Genomic DNA, 16,584 nt, shown 5'->3' with positions numbered 1-16,584 from the left:
CAAAATACAAATACTTATGCCATTGTTGATTTGCGCTTTTATTCTGTAGGCTACAAGTGTTTCCGGTTGCTCTTTATTCATTGTCTCCTCTTTATGGGGGTCCCCCACAGATTCAAGAGGTCAAGACCCTAAATGGGGGAAGGGTGGGATTCCTCCTCCTCAGTCAACTTTCATTTTATTTCACCTCTGAAAAGAACCATTCATAGCTTATGGCTGTCTTTTGATTGGGGTGGCGGAGTTAGAAAAGAAGCCCCCACGTTCAATTGCAATTGGGGGGGGCATTAGGTTGGTTATTGACATTTAAAATAGCTGCTAATCAATAGGTGCCATTGATAACTGCAATATTACTCTGTAGTACTTATATGCAATCCTTTTTCTCGCATGTATGAAGCAGTAATTACTAAGCGAGCCACCAGGTGGTGCTAAAGGGTAGAGACGTTGTACAGTACATATGTCTGTCTTTGTTTGGCATGTACTAAAGGCAGTTTAATAGAAGAAATGGAATGCAAAACTGCATATAGTAGTGTTTTGTTTGCATTTTGCAACGCTCTAATATAGACTTGTCATAAACACACATTTCATAACAATTGAGCAAACCATAAGAAAATGTATCAACAAAGAAATCAAAATAAAACCAAAGAAAATTATTCCATTGTTGCCACAAACATGTAACACATTTCTAAGCAATTCCGACAGGCCCACCCACGTAGTCCCAGCTCGTGTTGTGAACCTTATCTCTAAAGCACAGGTGTCAAACTCAAGGCCCGGGGGGCCTGATATGGCCCGCCACATCCTGTGATGTGGCCCACAAAAACAAATTGGGCATCAAAATTCATTTGTAAATACTAAAATTGCAAATTGTCTTCACTTTTAAAAAATAGAGCTATTGCTAGCAATTTTTATGACCATTCATTTTTTTAAAATATTTGAATTTTTTTTTCCAGAACAGTAGCCTATATAATGAGGCGTTCATTTATGTGGGTCATAACGGTTCTCCGAAGGAAACTATGACTTTGATGCGGCCTGCGACAAAAATGAGTTTGACACCCCTGCAGCGAGTCTAAACGACACAAACGTAACTTGTCCCACATTATAACACCTTTGATCATGCTGTGACATTTTGAATCACTGCATAAAATGAAGAAAAGAAACAAACATGGCAATAACATTGATATGACGGACAATACAGCCACATGAAAACATATTGTACAACATGTTGTAAATATTCATTAATCTGTGAGAATCTATAGATTTGTAGATTGTGTAGTTACAATAACTATTAATTGCTCGGCTGGAAGTTTAGACCATCTAAAACTCCCCAAGTTGGCTACATGAAAATGACGAAATATAAACAGTTTTTGAAATTCGTTCCATCACCTGCCCTGCAAATAAATGTCCGCCAAGTTTTCCCGTGGTGCCTTATCCACAATGAAGTCCACAGAACCGTATCCCCTCGTCTCGTCGTGCAGCGGCGGCGATTTTAAAATCAATGTCCAGTTTGACTGGCTAAAATCTTCCTTCCTCGACCGCCGTGTCATCAGTTTTACCATGCATGAAACCTGATGTGACGTGTCCCGGGATGTGCACAAATGTGTAGTTTGTTCTGTCGGGTTCAATCCTGAGTTAGTACCTCCATGTTGGCTTGCTTGAACCTCTTGCAGAAAGACAACTGAATTCATTCCAGTTTGACATTGGTATGACCCTTAATATACTAAACCTTTCTTAAACTTCACAAGAAGTTTCAGAGTACTGTGTTTGAGTTTGCAGGCTAAGCTAATAAGCTAATGTATTCCCAGAGTACATCACACTGTCCAAAGCTTGTCTGAGCATGTCATCACAAAAAAAAAAAAAAAAAAAGAGCTGTCTGTGAGGAAGCTTTGCATAAATGTGTGGGATTCTCTCAAGTGTGGTGAAATTATCCAAATGAAAAGTTTCCTGTCGGTGGATAGTTTCCTAAATCATGGTGGTGACTGATCCGACTTGAATCAGAGGCTGAAAAGCAATTATCCATTCAAGAAAACCAGCCAGGCCGGGATGGAATGGAAAGATCGGGCGGGTGGTCTCAGTGGGACTCCCCGTTAAGCGAGCCGCCCTCTCTCAGGGGCGACGATGAGCACGAGAGCCCCTTCTCTGTGGTTTCCGAGCTGGAGCCGTTCTGGCTGTGGTGGTCGGCGGCCGACGAGGCGGCGCTTGAGGAGGAGGCCGAGGTCGACGACGGCCGGGCCTTCTCCTTAAAGTCTGTAATGATGACTGTCAGGTCGCCCACCGTCACCTCCAGATGCTGGGCGCTGCTACGATCAATGTTTTTTAACCTGGGCCTGCAAAAACAATTAATAATAATATATGCCCCACCCCCTTTTGCAAAATCACCCTTAAAAATCATAAGCTGGCACAAGATGGATCACCTCATCCTTTTGTGAGTGTTTTTCTTAAGCGCCGGCTCCTTGTCGCTCTTCTCCCGCTCGACGCGCTCCTTCTTCTCCTTCTTGGGCTGCGAGGGTAACACGAACTGCTGAGTGGCCTGCTGCTGCGAGACGAGCTGGGAGACTGGGCGTGGCTTCCTGCAGGGTCGGGGGGCGCGAGGGGACCGCAGGGGTGGTTGGGAGGAAAAGAAACGTGTGGCAGATTAATGAGAGGGAAAATCATAGTGAGCACATTGCCGCGTGCTAGCGCGCCGCCGTAATCAGGAGCCAATAATGGCTGCCAGGGCCGGTTAGGTGCTTGCACCCAAAGTGTTCTTTAAAGTGGCAGTTGCTGACACTTGGTGCATTTAAAAAAAAAAAAAAATCAGCCTTTCCAAAGCCATTATACAATGCTATCTCAATGTTGTGGCATTTATGAAGCCCGACATCGCTTTCCAGTCAACTGATCCATGACAGTTGTTCGTGCAAGGCTGAAACTGTATTGCTTTCACCGAGCATGTGTGTGTGTGTGTGTTTCGAGGGCTGGCAGGACCCCGAGCCAAGTGCGCTGAAAAGGCCATCTGTTGAGAGCGCCCGACACACATCTTGTACCCCGCTTGTGTGTGCACAAACACACGAGTCGGCGTAAACAGCAAGACCGCATATATACCTGGCCAGAATGAAGTGGAGGTACCTTCGGCCAGATGGCGTGTGCAAAGAGCGTGGGTGAGCGCTCATTCATTTTTGATATCGTTCGTTGGAGCTTGATATGAGCCCGTGATGTCAAGTGACCGCATTCAACGTTTGTGCATGTCAGTGCCATTAGTTCTGCGAGCGTGAATGTTTAATGATTCAACGGTGACCCAATTTCTTGCTCGGCTTGTTTTGAAAGAAAAAAAAAAAAAAAAGAAAATCACCCCCATCATTTTTTTTTTGCTGTATCTTTCCCATCAAAACAACTAAGACGCCGCCAACCTTTAAAATATCTCGTCAGTGCTTTGCTGCAGAACCGCTGACACCTTTTAAATAAAAGCAACACCCCACCCCATCCCCAAATCCCGCCTCCAACCCTCCCGCAGTCGTGGCTGAAGCAATTTGCCGCTCTCCTTGACAAACCTGATCCTCCTCCTGAAGTGACAAAGCTTGTTTTGTGCCCGCCACCGCCGACGAGTGCTCACAAAACACACATTGTCTTTCCTGCCCTTGGGCTAAATGGCGCCGGCTCGCCAGGCTCTAAACAACCCAACTGCTCGTGAGGCGACAAACGCTCTTGTTTGATTCAATTCAAAGATCCCCCGGCCACACTGAAATATGACAAACACACGTTCGACTCAACTGTTTTGCTATGAAACAAGATCTCTGCCCATTTTGCTGGTTCAATAAGCTGGAGGTGAAAGAGGAGCCGGACAATCTAATAATAGCACGGCGTGTCTAAACAGTGGGGCGTCTGTTAACCCCATCAAACGCTTATTAGGCCTAGAAATTATGTGTGCAATGAGATTTTACAATAAATGGGGAAAAAAATCAATACAATGAACATTTTAAAGGACAGCCTATGCGTGTCAGAATAAATCTCCCTAGCAACAACCATCATTGACACCTTTAAATCCACCTTGGACTTGTCCTGTCCTGCTTGCAGGTATTCCAGTACATTCATTTTCTTCATAGAAGAACTCTTGTTAGCCAAATGTCATACTTGCGGGCACACAGTCATGTGTGTGAAATTGAAAGGCTCAATTTTTATGACCGGAGGAAATTTGGCGCCTCGAGTTAATGTTAGGAACAATGCGGACCGACTCCGGAGGGCTGCGCCGCAGTGGGAGTGAGCACAGTCTAACTTAAGTGATCATTGTGTTTCAGGTTTTTTAATCAGGTTTATTATTATTATTGGTTGTTAAATATTTAACCGTGTAGTGGGATATAGTACAAGCCATAATAGTAGCTCCAGTTATGTATTTGAGTGTGTTGATAGTCTTATTGCGTGCTAAAAGGCCTTTGTGCAATGCAAACCACAAGACCGCTCCGACGACATTCATCTGGGCTCTGCGATGATTGTTGCGAAATAGCTTATTTTACGCTCCGTTGCACATTCTCTGCTCGGGTGTGGGCGTCCTTGTGTCAGGACCCGCTTGTGCGTTTGCTAACAGCAGGTAGTGAGGCTAGCTCCTGGGAGCTCATCCAACCTGATGATTAATGGCTCTTGCCGCCTCGACGTGCTAGGCTTGTGCGTGTATGATGTGTGTGGGGGGGTGGGGACAGATGGCTCGCCGCGTCCCGTGGTTTATGACACCTTTTAGACAGCCCGCTAGCCACGCCGCCACATTCTCCCCTCCTGATTCTCGCTTAGAGCTGAATGTCATGCATCAGTGTCAGCGCCATAATTACAGGCTTATCACGTAGCCGTAATCTTGAGCCTCGGTGACGCGCCTACGGCACGCTTCACAACCCCCCCCCCCTCCCTCGCGGTTCATTATTTGTATGCGGATGAAAGCTGTAACATAAAGGGCGTGATCGAGAGGGGACAAAAAAGCGGCAGAACAAATATGGCTTTTGAAAGTCGGTTTGACCTGCAGCATAGGCGCTAACCCTAACCTTGGTTGGAGATCGCTATGATGCATCCGCCCACGTAAGGCGTGGACGAGGATTAATCTGTATACCGTCGAGCGTCACACCCGATTGTGTGCGAGCAGATGACACGCTTCCAAATGCTGACGGAAAAGGTTGCGGCTTGGATATGCAGCACTGATGAAAGCGGTAGATCAGTCCGCCTGTCAGCCCAGGACGCCCTGGGTTAAGTTCAACTCCGGAGAGAGAGCAAACACGGAAAAGGGGGGAGGGTGTGAGAGTGTGTGTGTGGGGGGATAGGTGTGAGAGAAAGAAAATGAAAAACAGAGGCCAAAAAATGAGATGCATAGCCTCTCATAACTCGTATTTCAATTCATCAACAAAAAACAGCCACCATTTAAAGTAACCTTAAATTAGGTTGAGATGTTTTAGGAGGCTTTTCCTGCCATTTTACCTTCTGCCATCATTTTTTTGCCACACTAATTTTCATATTTACAGCTCTGTCACACTTATTTAGCAAACGGCGAGGGAGCCGTCTCCATTGGTATGCCGCACGTCGTTTGCCCTTTACCATGGCGCCGAGCAAACCGCTTGTCTATTTTGTATGCTCGTTAACGGCCGAGACCACCTGTGCGACCATCTTTGCCGCAGTGTTGGCAGGCCCACGCGCCAACGTTTTAGCGGCCAACGACTATGATTTAGTGGGTACCACCCCGCGCCCCACTTTTAACTTCCCAGGGATGTCCGCAAGAACAGTTTGTCCTTCACCAGTGTGTGAGAGCATTTATATTTGAAGTTCATTTTATTCTTATTTTAGTCAGAACAGAAGTGTCTGGAAAAATACGCCTTCTGGACTGGCTTCCAATGATGATGCAAGCTTCGTGATGACCACAGGCAGCAATGATGCAGCCACAGTGGACCAAAGTGGTGAGCAACGTGCAGGGTGGAAAAAAAAAACTGTCTAAAAGGAGAGTGACGAAGAGCCCCTACTGTCCCCGCAAGGCAGGTAAACCAGACAGTGTGTGTATCCAAGTGTGAAATGTGCATTTTGAGTGCATCTGTGCATGAGTGTGTGTATGATGACAGCAGGCTGATTAAGCTGTTGCATAGTAATAAGCGATGTCTGTCTGACTGGCGGCTGTGGTGACAACCTCGTTCGCAGTGAGCCCTCCCACACACACACACATACACACATTCGGGTGTCGTGCTAAAGTTGCATTTCCTCCCGCTCAGCTCTTTGTTGTGTATTCTTCCTGTGTCCAGCAGGAATAACACTCATTTCCTGGATCCCTTCACTCACATCAGCAGCAGCGTGTTTTCTCGAAATACTAAAGGTACATTCATTTAGACTCTGCAGATTTTTCTTTTGATGCAAAATTGGTGATGGGCTGTGAAAAAGCCTGCTTCAAATTCAACTTGTGACCCTTTGGTGATGTGCTGAGGGACATTCCAAATGTGAAATATATGACGTGGCTCAGTATTGGAACAATGAAAAGTAACAAGCCATGACATACTATTTGATTGACAGTACATGGAAATACTGCAATGTCATAAATGACTCGTAAAAAAAGAATAAGCAGAAAGCTGCACAATGCACATTTAAGACATCATTCCACTATCTCCAAGGTCTTACCTTGTTGATGTCCCTTTCCTGACATCACACATCATGCACTTAAAAGCCTCCGCCGTGTTCTTGTACGTGCACACGCTGCAGTCCCAAAACCCCTCGTCGGAGGAGGGCTTGGGTTGACGCTTCGGCCTTGAAAAACAAAACACAGACAAATAAGCGAGGTAAAAGCGCAGCGTGCGGCAGACAAGAGAAGATGAGCCCCCCTTTCGCACCGAGCGACTGCTATCGATGGCACACATCTGGCTCGAGGATTACAGAAGGAAATCGTGTGAACGCGCGCCGTTATCCCAATGCTGTAATGAGGTTTTAACAGCCGCGCGCATGCACGCTTGCACAAAATGCATGCACGCCAAAAAAAAAAAAAAAAGGTGGACTAAGATACCATGGAGAAAAGGATTTTTTTTCCGGCCCCCCGCGCGCTCGCCACTGTCTGCCCCCACCACACGGCTCCATAGAACTCGCCTAGGCCGCAGTCGTTACCTTGTGGGACTCCTCTTGTCGCCCATGCCAGACCAGGGTGTCTCTGGAAGGGGTTGCCAAGACGAGCAGAGGTCTGTTTTTTCCCCTCGTCCCGATTCTTTTGAGAAGAAGCGATGCGCCCTTTGCCGTTTCGGCTTCCAGCTGTCGTGGAAACTCCGCTTGGGAGCAAATCACGTGACTCGTCTCAGCCAATCGTGGGCGGCGCGTCTTTCTTAGCCTGACATTCCTCATGATGGCTCCACAGCGCCGTCATTTGCTCTCAATGTCCACATCGAGGACTCGCCAAGTGCGTTTTATTATGTTTCCATTTTTAATTCTTAAAGCACAGGTCAATTTTGCCGCACTTTTTTAACCCAATATGTTCAAATACTTTATTTTCACAACATCAGTCTGCTTGACACATATTAATACATACCACAATATATTTTAAAGCGGAACGATTCGATTCACTAACAACTCCAAGAACACATAACATTTTTTTTATTTACAACAAATTTATGTACAAGCGAGCAAAAGGTTCACTTTAGTCACTAAGCTCTTCTTCATCACTGAAGTATGCACTCTTTTTGATCCGTACTTTCCTGGAGTCTGAGGAGGACGAAGGATGGGGGCTGTCATCCTGGGGCATAACCGTGCTTTTTCTTTGCTTCTCTTCTTCGTCAATACGCGCTTGCTGTGACGACAAAAAAGAAACAAGTCATCTTACTACTTGGGCTATATAACAAATTTAATCTGCCAAATACCTGAAAAGCTATGGCTTGACTCAGACTGTCAAGAGCTGGATCTTCTCCTTCTTCTTCACTTTCCAGCTCCTCTTCTTCACTATGAGGGGAATAAAAGGCATTGAAAGAAGATGCATTCTATTTCTCAGCATGTCTTGCTCCTTACACATGTTCAAGTTCCTGAGCTTTCTTCTTCTTTTTCTTTTCCTTTTTCTTTGGCGGCTCTCGCTCTCCCAGCATATTCTTGGGACATGCATAGCTCATATGACCTGTATCCTGGCATATTGTAACACATTAAATAGCTGAAAATCGACCCAAATACACAGAGCAGACATGTTGAAAAAACATCACAATTGTACTGACCCCACATTCATAACACTTGCTCTTGTCTGTGTAGTTGCGCCTCCTGATAAATTCTGTCGCTCTGCCGTTGTCGATTGCAATACTGGCTTTTACAGTTCTGCCAAACAACTGGAAAGCAAGCACATCTGTAACTTACATAATCATAATAATAATAGAAATTTCACCCACTTGCTTGTTGTTCACTGCTCTTGCACAGTTATGAGCCGAGTCTCTGTCCAGGAATAGAACGAACGCCACTCCTTTGCTTTTGTGAGTGTCTTTATCCTTCACAATTGTAACCCTGAGAAATAGACAGCCATTAGAATATCATCACATTTTATTTATGTTAAATAAAGTGAAAGGTTCCAAAAAGACATACTCACTTAACCACTTTTCCATACTTGGTAAACAGCTGAAATCGTTACAAGCCTTTGTTAGTTGTATGTTTTTGCAAAAGAATCAGATTTAACATCTTTCCATTGAGGTGAACAATGCTGAATCAGAATTACCTTATGGAGATCATTGTTGGTGAGAGAAAATGGCAGGTTTGACACATATACAGTGCTTTTACTCGGTGCTAAGCCGCCGCTCATGTTGAATTCATATGAAACTTGAAGAAAATGCACAATTTATGATAGTAACGTATAGTTTGGCAGCTACGCCATAAAAAACACAAATTGCAGCCCTCAAAGTCAAAAACACTTACCAACACAGTTAATAGTTATTTTAAAAAGAAAAAAAAGATTGAAAAGCGTCTAAGTTGTCCTAAAATCTAGAATTTCTTGCATTCATGTACGTGCAGAACGTGGTAAACAAATACAGCTTCCGTGTCGCTTACTGATGACGTCAGAACACTACATACCGTCCAACAAAATACACGCTGTTCGTATGGTAGCATACGGGAAAGGCTAACGTGAGTGTAATTTACCGATAACAAAGCTGGTTTCTTATCACTTAAATATTGCCAAGTATGTAAGAAATTACCTTAATATGTTATATTTTATTTTCTGTTGCGATAAAAATAAGCCAAGTGTAAAAAACGAGGCGCGCATTTAGGCACTGAATACGCAGGCTACCGTTAGCTAATTAGCAATGCTAGTACGAGTCTGCCTAAACGCGCTTGAAACAATGTAATATTTCGTTTTATTTTTGGGATTTAATCGGACGTTACTACCGCGGTGTTGTGGTGGAATCAACTGAGTTGCTACAACCACGTTTAGGTCGAGTATTATCGGCCTGCATTCGTTTAACCGTAACTAGTTATTTTGTATACGTACTTGAATTGGTAATACTCGTTGAGATACCCACTTGTCTAAAATAAACGGTTTTTTTTTTTACTTTCCGCAGGTTTTATTGAAAGACTTCACCCAAAACTAACCCAGAGAGCTCCTCATTAGAAAGTGAGTTGTATAAAAAAAAAAATGCATACAACATGCCAAACTATTGTGATGGAGTTGTTAATAGCTTAATTTCGTTTATTTAAGAATTACCGTCTGTCTTATTCTTGAGTGACAAATCAGTATGTTTTTAATTTTGGTGTCTGTAGTGACGTACAGGAGGGAGAGGAGTGTACGAGAGGTGTATGAAGAGCGTTTCATGGGCGACAGGCCGGGGAGAGTAAGTTTCTGCCCGACAATCACGTCTTCTATAAGCACACAGCCAATTTCTCATTTATTTATAAGGCATCACCTCTTAATGTCCGCCATCCTTTCCAGGGTCATTACTCTCGAGGAGGAGAAAGGCGAGGCCACTTTGGCAGGCCTGATGGTTATGAATATGAAGGAGGTCCTCGCTTTTTCCCAAATGGAGGAGGCCCGCGTAATTACCACGGGGAAGATCAGCGGGGCTACCATGGCGATTCCAGTCATTTCCCCCCCTCAGAACGCAGAGGCGGTCCCCCATCAAGAAGGGTGAAAACCGAGATAACATACATGTCGTATTGGATCCAAATATGGAGTCTTATGATTGCATCTTCTGTCACTTCAGCAGGAGGATTATTTCAGAGGACCAAGGGAGGAGCAACACACGGGTCGGCCTATGGAATACAAGTAAACGAACTACACTTCAGTTACAATCGACTCTATGCTTGCTCTAAACTAGCATGTTAATTTACTGAGAATAATATTTTGATATCTGGAGAACTAATTTATGTCCTCAGCAACCGCGCACCGCCAACTCGGAACCAAAGCATGTACCCAGCGCCCCGAGCGCTACCAGAAAGCGGGTCTGACACGCTCATGCAAGCCATCCTCAACCTGGACCGAGGGTATGAATGAAGCTAAATACTTTTTTTGTATATCTGTGGCTCCTCTTGTTGCAAATATTTTTCTTTCCGTCCTCGACTGTCTCAGGGATGAAAGACAAGACTATAGGAGAAAAGCGCCTCCCTTCCCGCCTCCGAGAGACCGCTCCCCGCACAGCCGCTCGGGTTCGAGCGTGAGCAGCAGGGGATACTCGCCGGAACGGACCAAAAACCTCCCGTTCCCCTCGCAGCAAGGCAAGAGTACCGGTATGTCAAATGGCTGACGATGCATTTTCTTTGATGCCACGCTCCGCTTTTTTCTGTAGCCAGGTTGGGCAAAACTACTATAATTAGCCAGATAATTGGGATGGGGTTTGTGGGTGTCGTCAAAACATAGCAGAAAAACATCAACATCACAAATACATGCAAGTCACGCATGTTTTTTAACTTGTGATAATCTGGCTCAGTGACTTTTTTGGTGGGGTGGTCCAGGGGGGCTCACAGGTCTGAATAAGCACCTCTGGGGGGCGCTCTTTCCTCACAGTGAACATGAGTCTACGGGTCTTTACAAGCGTCTTGAAAACTAACATCGACCTTGATGATCAATGTCGTTTCAGCCTCATGGCAGCCATACTTAGTGTATTTTTTTGTTAAACTCTCTGTTAACGGAAATGCAACAACATTGCAGTGATGCTGGTTGTGTCACCCTTGCTCGCTCTTTACGGAGACACCGTTGCACTTGAACTTCTTCCTCCGATCTGGTCATGAAAATGAAATTGCTTTAGCTGCTGCCAAGTCTTATCAAACAATAAAACAAAGTGGAGTCTTTTATCGTTGACAACATGCCCTTATGCAGGTTAGTACATATTTGACTGCCACTGGACTGTAAACAGTAAATGCAAATATTAAAGTATCTCGTTTGCATGGTGCGAGTAGCGTGACCTCCCAACGGACTCCCCGGCTGACCACTGCCAACTGTCACATGATGCTTATCACAGAAAGCAGATCATTTTTGTGCATCATCTCGAACGAAACAGTAATTGAAGGGAGGTGAGAGACATCCAGAGAATTTCTTTCAGATGTATCTCGAGGTCACGGTCGTTAAACGTAACCCTCCGGGTAACTTGAGAGAGACGGAGAGCTTTTCTAATGCATCCGGCAGCCACCTTTGTCCGGCCTCGTAAACATGCCACAGATTGGATGTCTGATGGATATACCTGAAGTGAAAGCCTACACACGATAGGGGAGCACTGTCCAATTTGATCAAATCGTTTGAGGCTTGATGTGTTTATTCAGCTAAAGTCTTGTTTGGGGTGCAAACTGCTTCGTAATTTTCCTAGTGGTCATCGACACTTCTCATTTCCATTCTCAATCTTTGCCTTGTCTTCTCGTTTTTCTTCAGAAAAGATCCCGGGTCTGTCAAGAGAAGGCTCTCCGAGCAGTGCCACCTCAACCAAGGTGAGCTCCTGAGGACCGAAAACTACACCTGGACCAACTTAAACCCCGTCACTGTAAAAACTATTTCATCCCCTTGAAGTATTTTAATGGCTTTTAAAGTGGCCCAGTGCTTTTGTTTACCTGCCGTGTAAGCAGACTTGAGTCACGTGGACTGCGGAGAGCTCAAATGTCAGCACCGGTCTGTCGCGTTTCATTCTTTTTTTTCCCTTCTAACATTACTGCCGTGTTTATTGACGAAAGCAACTTTGTAAATAATAGTTTTGCAGATATCCTCCATCTCCACCGTCGCAGCTGCAGGTTAAATCGAGTCAGATGTGACGGCCACCCAGAAGTGAAAGGGCTCAACGCATTAGCCCGAGTCATAATTTTATCATCGGATCTTCGCCGCAAAGCTAAGAGGGCCTCCCCGGTGGAACATAACTTGGTCCAGTATTTCAACTGAACTGCTCTCTGTCGCTCCTGGAGGGCTCCCAACTTTCTGCGTTTGGTAGCGAAGTTAAAATGGAGATGATAGAACATTGCTGCGACGAAAGTTGGAGCGACTTCCAACATTGCCTCCACTTATTTGCGACGTTTGATCTTGGGCCTAGGGCATTGTTTCTCCGTGTTCTGGGGTAGGGGGGGGGCACAAACCCATAACCTCTGCCAAGATGAAAGGTTTGCGCTGTGCCCCCAGTAAAGCGAGCACTAATGGCCGCTGCCTGCTGTGGAGAGTCAACAAACGCTGACTGAACACACACCAAAAAAAAAAAAATCACCACAGCAGTTGAGTCTGTGAAGACAAAGCGGAGATCCACTGCGGCTGAAATATGAAATTGGGACCGGTTGTTGGAGCGAGTCCACTCCCCTGCCAAAACACAGTAATTTAGAGAACTTCTAAAAGCTGCGTGGAGCAAAGCAGTCCCAAACCATTGAAAACCACATCATTTCCCGAAAAGTCACATCAAAGTCCGCCCCGGTTTTGAAAGATCCTTGTTTGGACCAGCCTTTCATGTTGGGTGGTGCCCAGTCAGTTGAATTGAATGATTCAGACAGGATTTTTTTTTTTTTTCCCTCCACCACGCATTACGGACAAGCAGGCTATGAAATGACAAACGCCCGAGCATGCACGCTGGACTTGATGTGATGTAGCATCCGCCCGCCATTTCTTTTTTTCCAGTCACGTGGAGAATTAATATAGCTCTTCCCATGGCCTGATTCTTTTCTTGTGAGTAGACTTTAGTCATGGATGGATTGCTCTCCTCCCTGGCCTTTCCTTTTTTTTTTTTAAAGTTGGCCTGTCAGGAAATGTTCAGTCCATGCAACCAAATGATCAAATGACCTCTCTTTTAGGAGGAGAACAATGCACATGAAACTGAAAAAGACAAAGAAAAAGAAAAAGAGGAGCCATTGTTGGCGGCTGTTGTCACAGAGGAGAGTCAAAAGACAGACGACTTTAAGGAGCGGCGATCGCTGGCCATTGCAACTAAAGCCCAAGAGATTGAAAAGGTGCCCCCCTTCTTTTTTTCTTTATTGACTTTGGTGATCAGAATTGAGCAATTCTGATTCGATTATAGCTTCTGATTGGGTGAGGGAATTGTCATGTCATCATTTCATGGCACATGTTCCTGATTCTTAGTTTTCATGATACTTATCCACCTATACTTTAATTACTTGAAATTAATGTCAATTTCCAAAGATCTAGTCTCCATTTGTTTATGATACTGTATTTTAATCCAACTTGGAGAGCCAAAAAGACATTTTAGGTTAAATTTATCAAAAGTTTTGAAGCACTAATATAGAGCTACAAAGACATATTAAGTGAGATTTGGCATCAAAAGTTTCGAAGCACTAATATAAATGTGCTACTGACACTAGCCTTGATTTAAAAATACTTAACAAAATTCAAGGGGTCAAAATTCCTTGTCCTGGTGTTTGAAGTTGAAAGGTAAGGCAACACGTTTTTCTATGAAGTCTTATAAATGTCTATTAAGTATGAAATATTGAAATGCTCATTGCACCAAACAATAACACGGACTGATAGAACTTTCTGGAAACACTTTGACCATATCCATGAACGTATAAAAGCTGACCAGGATATAGCAGGATAAATAGAGGTCAACAGCGTTACAACCACCCCGCGGGGTGGAGGTTGCAGCTCTGCTGGCTCATCTAATGAGGGCCTTTCCCGCAAAAGAGGGAACGCTACCGCTGCTTTACTGGGCCCATTAAAGCCAAAGCTGCTCTGCCTTGAAGCGTGCAAGGCGCGCTCGCATGGCAAGAGCCTACAGGCGCTTGTAACCCGTGTTGCTGACGCTGCAGATTTGGGCCTGTTTTATAGTCAATCTTCTTTTCAGCCCATCTGTGTACTGTGTAACCCCCTCTAACCAGTAATTTGACGCTCTTAAATTTCCCAAAAAGTGATTATCAGTCCCCATTCAAAGAGTATACCCCTTCCCAGATGCCCCCCCCTCAAAAAAGGTAAAATACCAACCATCCAGCTTTGGTAATTCCACCCTTGAATAGAGCCGTCGTTTCAAAATGTCATAATTCCCAACTTTCTGTCATTTCATCCTGGGGGAGTTGGTTCCTCGTGACTGATGGCGGCGGGCCAAAAGCGGTTCGCAAAGTAGACAAACCACGCAGCCACAAAGTTGGCCAGCATTCCTGTCCCATAATTCAAAGATTATATAGCTGTAGTAGTCATTTTTATTCCGAATGGCGGTTCTATCGTCGCAGGCCCTCACGTGACGTGCGCCCCGATTGTTTGGCTTTCAGCGTCCAATCTGGTCTAGCCATCTCGACCGTACACAAGGGCGAGTCCGGTTGTGCCTTTAAAAGCGTTAAAAACCCAAACTTGCCGAGCAGATCCTAAACGGACTTTTCCATCATCAAGCCCACATCACCCCCCCCCCCTCCTCTTTTGCGTCACTCGCTCAAATTGCTCCTCTGAAATTCTACCTGAGCTGTTTCAGAGTTGACTTTGGCAGAGGTACAAACTCGCCGGTCGCATTAAGCGACGCGGCGTGAAAGGCAATAAACCGGATCACGTTGTACTCCTCGCATTCCTGGCCGTGACACAAACGGTGTTTCATTTCATTTGTGGAGGAATCTAAATATATTTGACGACTGGGCAGAAGGACAGGCTTTTCAGATCCTCCTTTTGTTTTGGCTTCAAAGGTGGCAGCGCTTGACTGAAGGGCCCCCACTTATTTGTTTTTTTTTTTGTTCCGCTTGCTGCCTGGGCAGGCAGGCACACGCCGATGGCTCACGTGTATCTCTGGTCCACTTTTAACGGCCTGCGGGCGATCAGTTGAGAAAAGCACATTTTTAGAAACGGATTTTGGGGGAGTTGGATACCCAGACATGGCTTGCCTGCCCCTCCCAGAGTTAAGCACAATTCTTTTCCTTCCTGTTTGGATAACAGGGGGAAGTCATTTATAATACAGGAAGTATATTCTTAACACATTGTTTCAGAGATCGGTTTTTCTCTGTTCAAGTGTTTCGGTTCTTGTACCTGATTGGGTATTTCCTGAGATACGCCGATACCGCCATTGACACCATAAAGGGGATCGAATCTCGATTAGTTCAAAATGGCCAAAGGAAGAGGGTGTTCGTTTGACATCAGCGCAATTTCCTGGGACTATTTTTGTCTTCTGGACCAATCAGCAGCCTTTGACTTGATTGAGGCGGCACCCTACGGATGTTGTTTGGATGTCCCAGCAAGATTGTAAAACGACTCAAAGCAGCAGTTTTTGAGAAAACGCTTCCTCAGTAGAAGAGTAAAGAAGCAGCTATGAAATGAATGGATGTCACCTCTGAGCTTCAAGTGTCTTTATTGCTTCATTCCCCCCACCCCACCCCACCCCCCGCCACCTGCAATTTAAGCTGCAGTTATGGGACTTGAGAAGATATGTTAATCTTTCCCCCCCCCCCCTAATTGACACCAGCATGCTCAGCCCAGGACAACTAAAACAAATTGTGTGCACGCCTAGGTGAAGAACGGAGCAGGGGAATGCTAGTTTTCTCAAGTCAAGACTTCATCATAATTCATCATCAACTTTTTTTTTTTTCCCGCCTTGTCCACTCTCAGGTGTACCGCCAGGACTGTGAAACCTTTGGTACGGTGGTGAAGATGCTGGTCGCTAAAGATCCCAATCTGGAGAAGCAGCTACAAGTCCCCCTCAGAGAGAACCTAGGGGAGATCCGTGAACGTTGTCTCGAGGACCTCAAACAGTTCATCAGCCAACTGGATGAGACATTACAGCATCCAGAACTCCCTACTTGTGACTTGACCGCCCCTTCGGCAACCTCGAGCAGCCAGAAACTTTCAAAGACAGGAAGCAACCACAGCTAAGGTTTTTTTTTTTTGACAAAGTGATCGGATGGAACGTCGTGGGATTACCGTCTGACCACGGCGGATCACTTGGATTGTGACTCACTGGAACTGGACACATGTTGGAGTTCTGGATTCACACTTCTTTCCAGCACACGGGTGGAGGTTAACCAGTGTTAGATTTTGAAATGAAATAATTTGTACCTTTTTAGTGTTCTCTGTTAAAAGTTGAATTCGACTGGTGCTGTGCCACCATGTCAAAGATGTCTCGAACGTTTTGAGTGAGTATCATAAAAAAGTTTTTTCAAATAAAAGTTCCTGTTTTTTTGCATTTAAATTATTTATTATACATGAAATATTCAAGGATTCCTATATTTAAAAAAAAAACAGTGAGCAGTTGAAGAAGGAAAGTCGCCAAAGCAAGAAGA

The 16,584-nt window shown here is 44.9% G+C and overlaps 3 protein-coding genes across 7 annotated transcripts in view; 1 reads left to right on the top strand and 2 right to left on the bottom strand.

The window, feature by feature from the left end:
• Nucleotides 1-512: 512 nt before the first annotated feature.
• yaf2 (YY1 associated factor 2) lies at nucleotides 513-7,254 on the bottom strand. The gene is made up of 4 exons (XM_088367593.1): nucleotides 7,078-7,254; nucleotides 6,601-6,726; nucleotides 2,406-2,561; nucleotides 513-2,318 (listed from the first exon to the last, which is right to left on the bottom strand). The coding sequence occupies exons 1-4, from the start codon at nucleotides 7,101-7,103 to the stop codon at nucleotides 2,063-2,065; spliced, it is 564 nt and encodes a 187-aa protein (XP_088223719.1). The 5' UTR covers nucleotides 7,104-7,254; the 3' UTR covers nucleotides 513-2,062.
• Nucleotides 7,255-7,540: 286 nt separating this feature from the next.
• Nucleotides 7,541-9,005, bottom strand: zcrb1 (zinc finger CCHC-type and RNA binding motif 1). 2 transcript variants are annotated; one of them, XM_088367592.1, is made up of 8 exons: nucleotides 8,848-9,005; nucleotides 8,651-8,751; nucleotides 8,525-8,553; nucleotides 8,331-8,442; nucleotides 8,163-8,270; nucleotides 7,966-8,075; nucleotides 7,821-7,899; nucleotides 7,541-7,750 (listed from the first exon to the last, which is right to left on the bottom strand). In XM_088367592.1, the coding sequence occupies exons 2-8, from the start codon at nucleotides 8,732-8,734 to the stop codon at nucleotides 7,601-7,603; spliced, it is 672 nt and encodes a 223-aa protein (XP_088223718.1). In that variant the 5' UTR covers nucleotides 8,735-8,751; nucleotides 8,848-9,005; the 3' UTR covers nucleotides 7,541-7,600. The 2 variants fall into 2 exon arrangements, with proteins under 2 accessions (XP_088223718.1, XP_088223717.1); XM_088367591.1 differs by having other exon boundaries at nucleotides 8,651-8,995.
• pphln1 (periphilin 1) overlaps nucleotides 8,990-16,584 on the top strand; it is a 38,393-nt gene continuing 30,798 nt past the window's right edge. Inside the window, exons 1-10 of one of the 4 annotated variants that reach the window (XM_088367589.1) lie at nucleotides 8,990-9,054; nucleotides 9,489-9,541; nucleotides 9,688-9,758; nucleotides 9,857-10,051; nucleotides 10,131-10,189; nucleotides 10,300-10,407; nucleotides 10,493-10,650; nucleotides 11,786-11,841; nucleotides 13,174-13,329; nucleotides 15,914-16,470. In XM_088367589.1, coding sequence (XP_088223715.1) covers nucleotide 9,541; nucleotides 9,688-9,758; nucleotides 9,857-10,051; nucleotides 10,131-10,189; nucleotides 10,300-10,407; nucleotides 10,493-10,650; nucleotides 11,786-11,841; nucleotides 13,174-13,329; nucleotides 15,914-16,177 — 1,068 coding nt within the window. In that variant the 5' untranslated portion in view covers nucleotides 8,990-9,054; nucleotides 9,489-9,540 and the 3' untranslated portion in view covers nucleotides 16,178-16,470. Of the gene's footprint in view, nucleotides 9,110-9,488; nucleotides 9,542-9,687; nucleotides 9,759-9,856; nucleotides 10,052-10,127; nucleotides 10,190-10,299; nucleotides 10,408-10,492; nucleotides 10,651-11,785; nucleotides 11,842-13,173; nucleotides 13,330-15,913; nucleotides 16,471-16,584 lie in introns of those variants that run through there. The other 3 variants (XM_088367587.1, XM_088367588.1, XM_088367590.1) reach the window with 3 other exon arrangements.

The sequence above is a fragment of the Syngnathus floridae genome, chromosome 22 (genome assembly GCF_059516105.1).
Source record: "Syngnathus floridae isolate MCC-2025c chromosome 22, RoL_Sflo_1.0, whole genome shotgun sequence".
Classification (NCBI taxonomy): Eukaryota; Metazoa; Chordata; class Actinopteri; order Syngnathiformes; family Syngnathidae; genus Syngnathus; species Syngnathus floridae.
This window is presented reverse-complemented; position numbering and strand designations above follow the sequence as displayed.

Bases quoted from the DNA above. Each gene is read 5' to 3' on its own strand.
- yaf2 (XM_088367593.1), bottom strand. From the start codon at position 7,103: ATGGGCGACAAGAGGAGTCCCACAAG. The intron at 6,727-7,077 runs GTAACGACTGCG...TTGTTTTTCAAG, and splicing joins GACAAGAGGAGTCCCACAAG to GCCGAAGCGTCAACCCAAGC. The intron at 2,319-2,405 runs GTGATCCATCTT...TTGTTTTTGCAG, and splicing joins AACACTCACAAAAGGATGAG to GCCCAGGTTAAAAAACATTG.
- zcrb1 (XM_088367592.1), bottom strand. From the start codon at position 8,734: ATGAGCGGCGGCTTAGCACCGAGTAAAAGCACTGTATATGTGTCAAAC. The intron at 8,554-8,650 runs GTAATTCTGATT...TAACGATTTCAG, and splicing joins CCAACAATGATCTCCATAAG to CTGTTTACCAAGTATGGAAA. The intron at 8,271-8,330 runs GTGGGTGAAATT...CTTGCTTTCCAG, and splicing joins GAGCAGTGAACAACAAGCAA to TTGTTTGGCAGAACTGTAAA.